The sequence below is a fragment of the Garra rufa genome, unplaced genomic scaffold, assembly GCF_049309525.1.
Source record: "Garra rufa unplaced genomic scaffold, GarRuf1.0 hap1_unplaced_381, whole genome shotgun sequence".
Lineage (NCBI taxonomy): Eukaryota > Metazoa > Chordata > Actinopteri > Cypriniformes > Cyprinidae > Garra > Garra rufa.
This window is the reverse complement of record NW_027394648.1, coordinates 1-14,667: the sequence shown is the minus strand read 5'-3', so window position 1 is coordinate 14,667 and position 14,667 is coordinate 1. Positions and strand designations below refer to the sequence as shown.

Here is a 14,667-nt window from a genome sequence, read left to right as displayed (position 1 = left end):
GCTATACTCTCAAAAATATTAAAACTTGAATTACTATGACTTAAAGGAACACTCCACTTTTTTTGGAAATACACTCCCATTCCGGTGTAATAGTCAAGGAAGTTTGCTGCCGTAACATGGCCGAAGCAGGCGCAGTAATATCACAAAGCGCCTGAAATTAGATCCCAGCTAGGTAACTTCCAATGTGACCGGTGCTAAGTTTGTGTAATTCCGGTTGTTGCAGCTGTCAGAGTTGCAGCTGGTAAATTGTTAGTGGCTGGATTTACCTGTGTGTGATTAGCTATGGTTATGTGCATTGTAAGGGGCTGTGATAGTAAGTCGAAGACGTACTCTACTACCATGTTTCATAGAATTCCCACGAAAAAAAAAAGCAATTCCGACTAATGAATCAATGGCTGGCTGCTCTGAACATGGATCTCAAAACCACCGTTAGCAACGATCAAGAAATGCGTGTTTGCTCCGAGGATTTTGAACCAGATGACTATTTGGATAGTTTTACCGGTACTACAGCACGGCGTCTAAAGGACACGGCGATCCCAACAATCTTCAAACTAACGTTACAGACAGGACAACAAGGAGCATCGCCCACGGCTGTAAGTGAAACATGATATTGTTGGCTAACGTTACCTGTGAAATGCAACCCCTGAAGAGTAGTTTTGGGCGAACAGTTGGCTTAGTATTTGCTATGACCAAATTCCATGTATGATTGCAAAAGAAAGTTATTGCGAACAGTCGGTGGTGTTTAAAGTCAGTTTTGACTAAAAGTGTACATCATGAATATAAGCCTGAAAATGCAAACTGACAGTATGCATTTAAAATCTTTATATTATATATTGTAGTGGTTGCAGGAATAACTTACTCTTGCGACAGCTGGCCATTAGGTCCACTCGGCGTGTGACGTTTTTTCTAGTTTATTTGATCAAACCGGAAAAAAAGTCTACTACTGCAGGATGCAGCATTGCATCCAAGTCCTCGGATGTTGCAACATGCAACTTCCTCATCAGGTAGATCTACCCTTGCCATCGATGGCAATACCTGGTCCCACTCGCGACAACACAGGCACTCACTTTCAGTTGGCATGGGTTGGCAAGCCCCACCAGCTCGAATCTGCTCTCCTCATCCCTTCTGTCCCAGAGAGTTCAGACACACTTTCTTGTCTTTCGCGTTCCAAAACCTTAGCTTCAGTGAATTCTGGTTCAAATTGATACGGTTCAGGATCTGCACCAAAGTAAATATCTTCTAAATCGTCTCTCACAAATGTCTCCATGGCGAGGAACGCTGCCTGTGCTGTGCATGCACGTTGGATATGTTGACGGAAGTAAACATTTGCACATGTGCTGTGTGGTATTACTGCGCCTGCTTCGGTCATATTACGGCAGCAAACTTCCTTGACTATTACGCCGAAATGGGAGTGTAGTTCCTAATCTTATCGGCCTAGAAAACCGCAGCTTTACATTTCCGCTGGTCTTAGTACGCGATATAACTACAGAAGAGTCAAGTTTTAAATAGGACAAATATCGAAACTCGTTGGTCATTTTTGAACGCGATGCTACTGGTCTAATAGGATTCAATGATTTATGCTAAGCTATGCTAAAAGTGATGTCGCCAGAACAGGAGAACGGCTGAATGGATTTCAAAACGGTAAAAATCAACTTATTAACTCGGGGGGAGTTGGAGAATGAGCCTATTTCCAAAAAAAGTGGAGTGTTCCTTTAATTTTTTTCACCCAATATGTGTATTTTTTTCTGCTTCATTTAAATCACAAAAAATATAATACTTTCAAGATTAAGCTTAATTTCTTTCACCTAATATTTATATTTTATTTATATTTTAAGTTTTTTGCTTAATTCCAGTTACAGAAAATAACTTGTGAATATTTACGTTTTTTTAAGCTTATTTTCGTAAGATGATAGATATATATTTTTTTAGTTTTATTTAAATAAATAAAAATTTTGTTATTAACCATAACAATACTGAAAAGGGTGTTATGTGCTTTTGACATTTTTATAAGTTTTTTTTTTTAACAGTTTTTGTTTTTTACATATTCAGCATTTAATTTTTTATTTTTTTTTAGCATTTTCAGTACTTAAAAGACTTATTTCATTTTTTTTCAGGTTTATTTAAATGAATAAAAACAATTTAGAAGTAAGTAATATGTATTAATTTACAACAACAACACTGAACACAGGTTTTAAATGGCACGTTAACTTTAAATTGCGTTTATGGTACAGCTTTTGGTAAACTAAAACACTGACAATGTCCACTAATAATGTTAGTCAGTTTTCCTTGCAGTGAAAAGTTGACTATTTTCACCATTTTCAACCTTCTCTTTGACCCTTAGAATTAAGCAGTCTGTTTTAACTACTGTACCTTTAAGATGTAAATCACCTCTATCAAGATTGGCTAGCCTTCTCGAATGTGAAAGGAAAGTTGCTGAAATCTGTCCTTGAGTCTTATCTGTCAAGCTGGTCTGTTGGCTGGCTTTACTCAGTTCGGCCAGTCTGGGAGACTTAGACTAGTTTAAGTGGGTTTTTCCATAGGTATGTAAGTGGAGAATCTCATGTGTTAATACTCTCATTATTGTGCCTTTACAAAAATGGTGGTTTCTCAAACAAAGGTCACGTTTTCCATCATTTAAACACAAATACATACCCATTTAGGTCCGCTGGCTCCGAGTGGTACACATGTTTGCTCTTCTCTGCAATGGTGAGGGTCCCAACATGGGTGGTCTCGCTGTGACTGACCCGGACCGGATGATACTGACTCTTAGACTCGGTGGAGCCGGACGGCACGTTCATCTGATTACTGGGAATGTTGCCGTTCGGTTCGGGGGTCTCAGCGAACAGCTTCTTGCGGACGGATTCAGGTGTGGATGTTGCGATGACATTGATCTCAGGCACAGGCGATGGTGTCTGTTTCAGATGAACGCAGGCCTCAGAATGGGCCATCTGCAGTTTCTTCATGTGGTGAATGGCCACGGTAGCATTGAAGGCTTGCTGGAGTGACAAGATCATGATTTCAGACAGTCAGTAGAGCGCAGGAAACAACTAAATCTAAGTGCAGTTTTAGTACCTAATCTTTATAGTGACACATTAAGTTCACTATTAAAATTCAAGCGCTTTACGGCATTTAAGCACATATGAAAACAGCCTAAATCAATGATAAAAAAAATCAATAAATTGACAAATCCAAGTCATTTACCATAGAAATATGATGTTTTAACATTTATGACTGTTATACCAACAGATGTGGTCTGATTGCCTGAACTTTGCATGCTTATTTAGAATCACCTGTTGCATGTGCTCACCAGGTTTTGTGAAGTTTTGAAGTTTTCGTCTAGGCTTTATAGGCTTTTAGGTATAATTGGACAGGCCCCTTTGTCTAAACAAGCCCATTGTAGCTTCCCAAAGGCTAAATATCTGCATTTTTGTTTATAATTATTGACCTAGAGAATCTAGAGAATTGTACTGCAGTGTTTTTTCCAGACTGAGCAAAAAAACTTAGGACTAGTTTGCAAAAGTAGGTTTCTCTACATTTTCTCAATCATTTAACTAACAGTCTGATTGACAGCAGTGGTTCTAGAGGCAAAGTTATTCGGAATGAGGAGATCTATCGTATGATACAAATATTGAGCTTATGTGTGAAAAACCACAAAATATACAATCATTTACACCCTTGAAAAATAGTAGACGATTTCTTTCAAAGGCCCACCAAGTTTCATTCCAAATGACCTACGTTAACCTTGTCTAAAAGGTGCTCAAAGTTAATCAACCAATGCTGGCCATTTTTTGAGATACACAAATGTCCTTACTGCAACTTTTGCCATTTTGGACCAAGCCTGTGTGTGCAGATTTTGATAGGACAAACGGTTGCATAATTATAGCGGTTTTTGTTTTGTTTTTCCCCTCTTATAGTGCCACCTATAAGTGGCCAAACTCAGCAACTTTTTTCATGTGACCTCAGATTCAGCTCTTACATAGGCCTACGTGTTGCGAGTTTGACGAAGATATCTCATTCCTTTTTGAAAAATTATTGCCGTTTAAGTAAAAGCAGCCCTGACGCTTTCAAAAGTTTTGACGTTCCTTTATGACGGAGAGTCGAAAGTTTACCTTTTTTTTTTCTTTATAATTATTGCTATTCTTTCTGCACTGGTTTGATTCCTATAGGACTAGTTCGCAAAAGTAGTTTTTATTTACATATTCTCAATTTAACGGTTTGATTGACAGCAGTAGTTCTAGAGACAAAGTTGTTTGAAATGAGATGTCGCCCACCGTGGCTGATTTCAGACTTTTAGGCCTGTGAGTCAAACAGGCCCACCAAGTTTCTTTTCTGATTGACCTCCATTAACCTTGACTAATAGGTGCTCAAAGTTCACTGACGTATGGCAGCCATGTTTTTTAAGACACGCAAATGCCCCTAGGACCACTTGTGGCACTGTGGACCAAAACTGTGCATATCAATGTTCATATTGATAAGACAAACCGTTGTGTTGTTATAGCAATTTTTATGATTTATGGCACCATCAAGTGGCCAAGCTCCGCAACTTTTTTAATGTAACCTCAGATTCAGCTCTTGCATATGCATTGTGAATTTGGTGAAGATATCTAATTTCATTCATAAGTTATAGCTGTTTAAGTAAAAGTGTCTTTTAAATGTTTTGATGTCCCTTTGTGACAGTGAGTTGAAAGTTAATTTTTTTTGGATAATTATTGATATTCACTCTCCAGAGAATCTTCCTGCGCTGGCTTGCTTTCGATTGGGGCAAAAAACCTAGGACTAGTTTGCAAAAGTAGGTTTTTCAAAAAAAAAAAAAAAACCTGTGACAAGCAGTTTTGATCGCTGTAACCCCGTCAGGCCAATTAAGGTTTCCCTCAATCAGTTTTACTTGGAGATTGCTGATCCTTGGCTTTTGCCAACAATTACTATATTCAGCACTACATACTTGAGCCCTTAACAATTAATGCATTTTAAGGTGCACACACAAAAAAAACGTTTGCACATTTTACTGTTGCATGCAGTTTAAAATAAAAAATGGCTTATGTTTGGCTTAAAATGGCTTATAACTGTAATGTCTTAAAATGCTGTATAATAAATGTGATTTGATTGCAATTATAGACATGAATTTGTCTAATAAATGTCATTTGATTGCAAAAAACAAAACTTTAGTGCAGATTTCAATGTCTCAAAGTATAAATCAGATTGCTGCAAGAAACTAAAACTAGTCTGTTCCAGTTATGAAGCAATTATAGGCAAGATGGGTGAGCAGATCAGTCACTCGTATTTAAAGTTGCATTGTGTAATTAGGCCAGAGGTCATCTGAAAAAACCCAACTGAGACTAAACCACAGGAGATGAACTATAAATCTGAGAATACACCAGGTTATGAAACATGACCTTACCTTCCACTTGGACTTGGCAAAGTTTTTCTGGATCTGCTCACTGACAGAGTGGTAGATGTCATGACTCCGGGCCGTCTTTCCTATAATCCTGCAGGACAAAGCTGGATTTAAAACCAGAGCTGGTAGAAAACAGAAGGATTTTGTTTCCTGTTTTAACCAGACTGTATGACAGGAATACATTTGTTGATTTAGTGTGGTTTATTCTTAACAGTTCTGGGATTGTGCACAGCAATGAGACTAAATGAAGAGCAAATGGAGACTTTTACTTAAGTCTGAGAAAAAGAGACCTAGTAACCTCATATGCATCTCTTCTAAAGTTTATAAAAGAGATCTAAACTTTAAGTAATTTTAGTACTTTAACTTATTGCAGTTCCCAATGAAACATTTTAAATTTTAGTTGAAGTCTTTTTTAAGATAATGTTTTTACATCTATTATTCTTTTTCTCTCTCAATTTTTTTTGTTGAAATAATTTTAAGTTTAAGCTTACTTTTTCATCTAAAATTTATATCTACATCTGATATTATTATAAGTTTTGCTTCATTTTATTTACTGAAAATAATCCGTAAAAATGTAAGTTTTTAAGGCTTATTTTTTTGTTTATCAAATTTATTTTATATCTGCTTCATTCCAATCACCATTTCATTTTATTTTTTGCTTTAATCTTTTTTAAAGCTACATTTCTTAATCTAATTTTTATATTTTATTTTTTAATTTTTTTTTTATTACTGAAAATACTTTTTAAATATTTGGTTTATTTCTGTTTTATTTCAACCAACAACATTTTTTTTTAATAATTGTAAGATTTTATGTTTATGCTTAATGTTTTTGACCTTATATTTTTGTTTTATTTTATTTTATTTTTTGCTTCATTTCAAATAATTTGTAAATATTTAACTTTAAGTTAAGTTCAAGCTTATATATATATATATTTTTTTGCTTTATTTCAATTACCAAAAAATATTTAATTATTTTAATTTTAGGCTTATTTTTTTCACCTAATATTTATATTTTATATTTTTGCTCAATTTTATTTACCGGAAAAAAATTTTTTTTTTTACAATATTAAGTTTAAGCTTATTTTTTTTCCATATAATACTTTTGTTTTAATTTTATTTTATTTTTTTGCTTCATTTCAAATAATTTGTAAATATTTTAAAATAAGTTTTAATATATATACTTTAAGCTTTTTTATTTTCTTTATTTCAATTACCAAAATTTTTTAATAATTTTGAGTTTAAGCTATATATTTTATTTTTTATTTCAGCTATTATATATTATATTTTATTTCAATTTATTTACTTTTTGCTTCATTTCAATAATTGAAAATAATTTGTACAAATTGTGAGTTTAAGCTTAATTGCTTTTCATCTAATATTTATATTTTATTTTATTCTGCTTCATTTTCAATTATCAAAAAATAATTGTAAGCTTTTTTTCTAATATAGTTTATTTTATTTCTGCTTAATTTTCTGACCGAAAGTTATATTTAATACTTTTAGTTTTGCAAAACTGACATAATACATCATTTCAAAGCTTTCTTAGCCTTTGTTTTGCATTTCTGACATGTCTGGTACATAAATGAAGCCTAACAGGTCTCCTTTAAGGTTCATAAGTTTTAAAAGAGCAGTAAATCTGTCCTATGTTCACTCACCAGGGGTGTCTGAGTGCCTGTTCTGTACTATAACGCATCTTAGGATTCTTCTGCATCATGTTGCGGATAAAGTCCTTTGCTAGAGAGAAAATAATCATATATGAGGTAAAGGCTTTTGGTTACAGGTGTTTTACAGAATCACATGTTAGCAGTAGGGAAGTATAGGATGCTAACCAGACTCAGAGATATCATCCCAGAAGGGCGAGTCGAACTCGTACTGTGCCTTCATGATTTTAGAAAACAGACGAGTCTCGGTTTCTTCATAGAAAGGAGGATATCCACAAAGACTGTGAAGATACAGCAAAAGAAATGAATGAAAATTTCCAGCAGGGGGCACCGTTTATCTCAGAGACCTACATTGCATGCGTTCTGTGTGGCGTTAAACAGCAGGGCTTAACGTCTTTGGTTAACAAGTGACTCATTCAGACTCAAACTGCTAATCTGTCAGTTTTGACAAACACAGCTTTAGGTTACTAAATTAAGACCTTGGCATCCGTTTATCACTCTCTGTAAATAGCAGTGCTGTTTAAAGTTCAGGTCACTTGTTGAGCATATAGTACAAAAATCAGATTCTTAAAAATGACATCCCTACTAGGAAGGGACTTACAGGATGTAGGTGATGACTCCAATAGACCAGCAGTCAACAGCCTTGCTGTAGGGTTTCTGGGCCAATACTTCAGGGGCTGTGAAGAAATACAGATTTATTAACAACAACATGGTTTTAAAATAGGCTTTTTTTTTTTTTAGTTTTGTTTTTAAAGTCCTTGGATTTATTGTGCAAGATTCACAGTTTTATTTTTCATTTAGGATTAAGTACTACATTTAATAAATAAAATATTAAATAAAATAAAGATAAAGCAAAAAATAAAAAAAAATCTAAATAGAAATTTAATTAAGAAAAAATAAAAAAAATTAAACCGAAATGTAATGATTTTTTTTAAAAGCACTGCATTTAAAAAACGAACTAAAATTAAAATAACTGAAAATACTAAAAAAAGCATATTAATATATTTATAAATACTATAATAATAAACAATAATAAATACTAGAAACAGTACAATGTATAAATAATATTATTATATAATTTCATCAAAATACCTACAATTTAAACTAAAATTAAAATAACTGAAAATACTAAAAAAAGCATATTAATATATTTATAAAACTATAATAATAAACAATAATAAATACTAGAAACAGTACAATGTATAAATAATATTATTATATAATTTCATCAAAATACCTACAATTTTAACTAAAATTAAAACATAACGAAAATACAAAAATAAAAGCATGTTATTATATATATTATAATAATAATAAATGCTAGAAACAGTACACTGTATAAATAATACAAAAATAACTTATTATTTTATTTCTAGAGTATTAATTAATTATTTCTTATTAATTATTTCTAGAGTATTTAATCCTACAATTGTAACTGAAATTAAAATGAAAACTGAAAACACTACAATAAAAACATTAATAAAAACTATAATAATAAATACTACTACACTGAATAAATAACACAAAAAAATACTTATTTTATCATATTTCATCAAAATACAAATTTGACTAAAATTAAAATGAAAACTGAAAATACTAAAATAAAAGCATTTTAATATATTAATAAATACTATAATAATTAATAATAATAAACACTAAAAACAGTACACTGTAAATATAACACAAAAATAACACTTATTTTTATTTTATTTAATCAAAATACCTAAAATTTTTACTAAAATTTAAATAAAAACCGAAAATACAAAAATAAAAGCATTTTAATATATTAATAAAAACTATAATAAATAATAATAATAATAAATACTAGAAACAGTACAAAAAAATAATACTAATAATAAATAATACAAAAATAACTTTTTCCTGTAATATTTAATCAACATACTTACAATTTTAACTAAAAGTAAAATGAAAACTGAAAAAAAAGCAAATGATTATGTATAAATACTATATAAAATAATAATAAATACTATAAACAATAAATAAAACAACACTTGTTTTCATAATCTTGTACTTAATCTAAAACAAAATAAAATAAAGCTAAATTGAAAGTTTTAATAAAACATTCTAAAACTAAAATTAAAATAATAACTGAAAACAAATTAAAGCATATTAATATATTAATAAATACTATAATAACAAATAATAAATACTATAAACAGTACACTGTAAATATAATACAAAAATAACGCTTATTTTTACAGTATTTCATCAAAATACCTAGTTTTAACTAAAATTAAAATGAAAACTAAAAATATTAAAAGCATATATGTATAAATACTTTATAAATAAATAATAATTAATACTATAACAGTTTATAAGTGATTAAAATAACCCTTGTTTCCATTATCTTCTAAACTCAAATGCTAAAATAAAAGCATATTAATATATGCATAAATACTATATTAATAAACATGAATAAATACTGTAACAGTTAAATAATACTACAATGTTTTTATAATCTAATAGGCAAATATAATATCTTGCTCTGTCTCTAAAACTAATTTTCTACTGATGCAACTAATGCAATTTTATCAAATAAACCATTATTATGTATTATATAGAGAAACTCAGAGAAACATCACTTTACTGAGATTAAGTGTTTTGTGAATGCAGATTCATTATGCGTTTCAGTCAGTGTTGTTTTCGTCAACGATGACGATGACGAAATCATTTAGTTGACGCCACTTTTTTTCATGACGATAACGAGACGATGACGAGATAAAAATGGCTCGTTGATGACTAAAACATGACGAGACGTGTGTGAGTTTTCGTTGACGAGACGAGAATAGACGAAAATGTTAGTGGGTGGTCCGTCAGACGTTTAAAATGCATGACATTTCCGCTTATTGTGCATGCCAATTAAAACTTAAAAAGTATCTGACGCTATGGCAAGCCGTTTTAGCATTAAATACTCTTTGCTATACTAGTATGGCAAGTCGTTTTAGCATTCCATCCTTGTTTGTCTTTTATGTTCTAAAACATTCCTTCATTATTGTAATTATTGGTGAAAATAGTCGATCCGGAAGCTCACATTGTGTTGAACTATAGATCTGCTATTTTCAGAACTTATAAGTGACACTACCCAACAGCAAAATACATACTGACCTACATTAATTTGTTAAAAGACTACTTTTTTCCCTTTTTTTGACTAAAACTAGACTAAAACCTTTTTGACTTTTCGTCGACTAAAACTAGACTAAAACCTTTATGACTTTTCGTCGACTAAAATTGGACTAAAACTATCACATATATAGAAGTGACTAAAATTTGACTAAAACTAAGAAGCATTTTAGTCCAAAAGACTAAGACTAAGACTAAATCTAAGATGGTTGTCAAAAACAACACTGGTTTCAGTAAAAAAATCAAAGCCCAGCAACCTTTCAGTTTTACAGATGTGTCTCTTGTGCTTTGACATTCACCAACTCCATCATCTTACCGACATATCCTGGAGTCCCGCAGGCTGTGGACATGACGCCATTATCTTCCATCTTAGACAGGCCGAAATCACTGATCATGATCTTTGCGTTTTCATCAGGGCTGTAGTAGAGCAGATTCTCTGGCTGTAGAGACAATTCAAATGCAGAAAAGTCATTTAATAGTTGCATAAGAGTCCCTCAGTTGTCCTCAGTGTGAAAAGATGGATCTCAAAATCTTGCAGTCATTGTTGGAAAGGGTTCAAAAACACAAAAATGCTGAAAAAAAACAGAATTAGTGGGACCTAAAGGACTTTTCTGAAGAACAGCGAGCAGTTTAACTGTTCAGGACAAACAAGGGACTCATGAACAACTATCACTAGACAAAAAAAACAAAAAAAAACAGTTGCGTATCATTCAGGTAACAACACAGTAGGCTATTAAGAATCAAGTATGAAAACTTTTGAACAGGTTTTTTTTTTTTTTTTAAATAAATTCAACTATTATTTTTTCTTGTGGACCATATGTAAGCATCTTTTATGTGAAATATCTTCTTCAGGTCAGTACTAAATAAAAAATAACATGCATTTTGTATGATCCCTCTTACTGTATTTTGGTAAAATATTTAACATTTTGCAGTTTGTGTAAACGTGGCGTCTCTGTACCTTGAGGTCGCGGTGGACGATGCCGTTTTTGTGCAGGTAGCCGACTGCCTCCAGCACCTGTCTGATGACCAGACTAGCATCAGCCTCTGAATACATGCCCCGGTCCAGGATCCGGTCAAACAGTTCACCGCCTGAAACGCTGAAGGGATATGAGCAATGAAACAACAAGCTATAAAGACTAATAGAGTTTAAAGTTTCAGTGGGTGTTAATAGGTGGTGCTTACAGCTGCATGACCAGGTAGTAATGCGTCCGAGTTTCGTAGAAATCCTCTAAGCAAACCACATTGTCATGTTTAATCCTAAATGACAAGATTAATACATTAGTGGAAAGAAAAGAATGGTTATGTTGATTTAACATTAGATACACTGCCAATCAAAAGCTTTTGAACAGTAAGATTTGTAATGTTTTTTAAAGAAGTCTTTTCTGCTCAGCAAGCCTGCATTTATTTGATCCGAAGTACAGTAAAATTGTGAAATATTTTTACTATTTAAAATAACTGCTTTCTATTTGAATATATTTTAAAATGTAATTTATTCCTGTGATCAAAGCTGAATTTTTAGCATCATTACTCCAGTCTTCAGTGTCACATGATTCTTCAGAAATCACTCTAATATGCTGAATTGCACTGTTCATGAAACATTATTATTATCAATATTTAAAACAGCCGAGTACATTTTTCTTTCAGAATTCTTTGAAGAATAGAAAGATCCAAAGATCTGCATTTATCTGAAGTAAAAAGCTTTTTAAACATCATACAGTATACCATTCAAAAGCTTGGAGTCAGTATATTTTTATTTTCTTTTTTTGGGAAAATAATTATATAAATTAATACTTTTATTTAGCATGGATGCTTCAAATTGATCAAAAGGGATGATAAAGACATTACAAAAGATTTCTATTCAAGATAAATGCTGCTCTTCTGAACTTTCTATTCATCAAAGAAACCTAAAAAAAAAAATCTACTCAGCTGTTTTCAACACAAGCAGCAAATCAGAATGATTTCTGAAGGATCATGTGTCCGCAGTAAGAATTTAGTTTTGAAATCACAGGAATAAATTACATTTTAAAATATACTCAAATAGAAAACAATTATTTTAAATAGTAAAAAAAAAAAATATTTTACTGTTTTTGCTGTACTTTAAAATGCAGGCTTGGTGAGCAGAATAGACTTTTTTAAAACCCCCCTGTAGTTTTTGAACAGTAAGATTTTAGTGCAGTTTTAGTTTTAATTTATATCTAGTTATTATTTTAGTGCTTAAATGTAAACTTATTTAGCTTTTGTCTTTTAAAACAAATAAATAATGAAAAAAAGAATGTATACATATTTTTTTCTTTTTTTTTAATCTAGTTATAAATCTGTTCAGAAACTTTTGACTGGTAGTGTAAATGTTGTTGTACATAGATTTTGTCCTAGAGTTTGGTTTTATTTTCAATTTCTGATTCTTTTCCAACTGTAATTTCCATTTCAATTTCAACATAAGTTTCACAACAGCTACAGTATTATTTTGTTTAAAACTTAAAGAAACAGTTCACCCAAAAATGAACATTTGCTTAAAATGTACCCACCACCAGGCCATCCAAGATTCATCTTCATGGGAACAGATTTGGAGAAATGTAGCATTGCATCATTTGCAGTGAATGGGTGCCGTCAGAATGAGAGTCCAAACAACTAATAAAAACATCACAATAATCCACATTGCTCCAGTACATCAATTAACATCTTGAGAAAAGAAGAACTGTGTGTTTGTAAGAAAAAAAAATCCATCATTAAGACATTTTAACTTTAAACCATTGCTTCCAGCTAAAATATTCCTCTGTCCATAATGATGTTTTCTCCAGTGAAAAAATCTAGCAGAAACAGTTCCAAATAAATATTTTTGTTAGATTTTAATGCGAGAAGACAACTTTTTCAGTCGTTAAACGTTAAAAAAACGTGCTAATGATGGATTTGTTTCTCATAAAAACAGCTTTTCACTTTTGAAGATATTAATTGATGTATTGGAGTGGTGTGGATTGCTTGTGGATTTTTGTTTTGCTTTTATCAGCTGTTTGGACTCTCATTCTGACGGCACCCATTCACTACAGAGGATCCACTGGTGAGTGAGGTAATGCTGAATTTCTTCAAATCTGTTCTGATGAAGAATCAAACTCATCTCCATCTTGGATGGCCTGAGGGTGAGTACATTTTCAGCAAATTCTCATTTTCCTTTTCTTTAAGACTTCACAACTAGCGTTGGTTTCATCCAGTCTTACTTCCTCAATACGGCGATTTCATTCTCCAGATTGATGTCCCTTTTGTTTTTCTTCTTCACGCACTTCATAGCAAAAAGCTTCCCAGTTTTTCTCTCCTTCACCATGAAGACCTCTGAGAACGCTCCCCTGGAGAAAGCAAAGCAAAGAAAGATGAGGTAAGGTCAAATGTGCAATTACGTGGGATTACGTTTTTAGTCACGGATCTGAGAGATCATGATCCTGGTTTATGTGATGCCGGTGTGGCTCTTCCCCCTGAGAGAAAAGCAGGTTTTAATGAAGGTGAAGATGTGACCTTTTAAACCCTGCCGAGACCTGAGTGCTGCACTGCAAGCTGCTCATTTGATAACAGCTAGAAGTGCTTGTAGCGTTGCCAGCATGTGAAAGGTACATGTGAAAGTGGCCGAGGCTCTGGGGAGATGTGGTATGAAGTAATGTGTGAAGCAATTAATTACTATAAGTAAAATTGATTTTATCATGTAAACACATTTGATAGTACACATACACATCCTGTAGACATGAGGGAGGACAATATTGAATTAGGATAATGAGAAAATGTGTAACAACATCTAAGCAACCATTTAGATTATTCTTATGTTTAGTTATTTCAGTACTATTTATACGCCAGTATTTATTTATTTATTTATTGCTTTAATTTTTAGATTCTCAGATTTAATTGTAGTTTTGGTTCAAATTTCAAGCCTTTTTGTTAGGTATTTATTCATTTATTTTTACTTAATATAATTCAGTATTATTATTAATGTTATTATTATTATTATTATTATTATTATATTTATTTTTTATTTACTTCCAGACATTTTAATCCTTAAATGTAAACTTTTTTTCACTTTTTTTTATTTTTTTTACATTTTTCATATTTCATACAAATTTTTATTTTAGTTTTTCATTTATATCTAGTATATATATATATATTATTAGTTAAATTTCATAATTGTTTAAAAATAATTAGGTTTATTTTCGTTTTAGTGCTGTTTTAATGCATAATTATATTTCATTGTTTTATTGGTTTCAATTTTTTTTTGCTTTTGTCTTTATATATATATATATATATATAATTTTTGTTGTATTTATAAATATTTTTAAATAATCATGTTTATTTTTTGTTTTAGTGCAGTTTTAGTTTTCATTTATAACTAGTTATTATTTAAATGTTTAATTTTAATTGAGGTTTTGTCTTAAAAAAGTAATAATACAATATATATATATATATATATATATATATATATATATATATATATAT

The 14,667-nt window shown here is 31.4% G+C and overlaps 1 protein-coding gene across 1 annotated transcript; it reads right to left on the bottom strand.

The window, feature by feature from the left end:
• Positions 1–2,264: 2,264 nt before the first annotated feature.
• On the bottom strand, positions 2,265–13,531 carry camk1gb (calcium/calmodulin-dependent protein kinase IGb). The gene is made up of 9 exons (XM_073832946.1): positions 13,410–13,531; positions 11,380–11,454; positions 11,156–11,294; positions 10,514–10,637; positions 7,658–7,733; positions 7,225–7,337; positions 7,051–7,129; positions 5,399–5,486; positions 2,265–2,996 (listed from the first exon to the last, which is right to left on the bottom strand). Exons 1-9 carry the CDS (start codon positions 13,511–13,513, stop codon positions 2,631–2,633), a joined length of 1,164 nt encoding a protein of 387 aa, XP_073689047.1. The 5' UTR covers positions 13,514–13,531; the 3' UTR covers positions 2,265–2,630.
• Between the last annotated feature and the right edge of the window lie 1,136 nt (positions 13,532–14,667).

Coding starts and splice junctions, on each gene's coding strand:
- camk1gb (XM_073832946.1), bottom strand. CDS start 13,513: ATGGTGAAGGAGAGAAAAACTGGGAAGCTTTTTGCTATGAAGTGCGTG. Junction 7,734..10,513: donor CGGGACTCCAGGATATGTCG/GTAAGATGATGG, acceptor ATTTCTTCACAG/CCCCTGAAGTATTGGCCCAG. Junction 5,487..7,050: donor CAGGCACTCAGACACCCCTG/GTGAGTGAACAT, acceptor TTTGTCCTGCAG/GATTATAGGAAAGACGGCCC.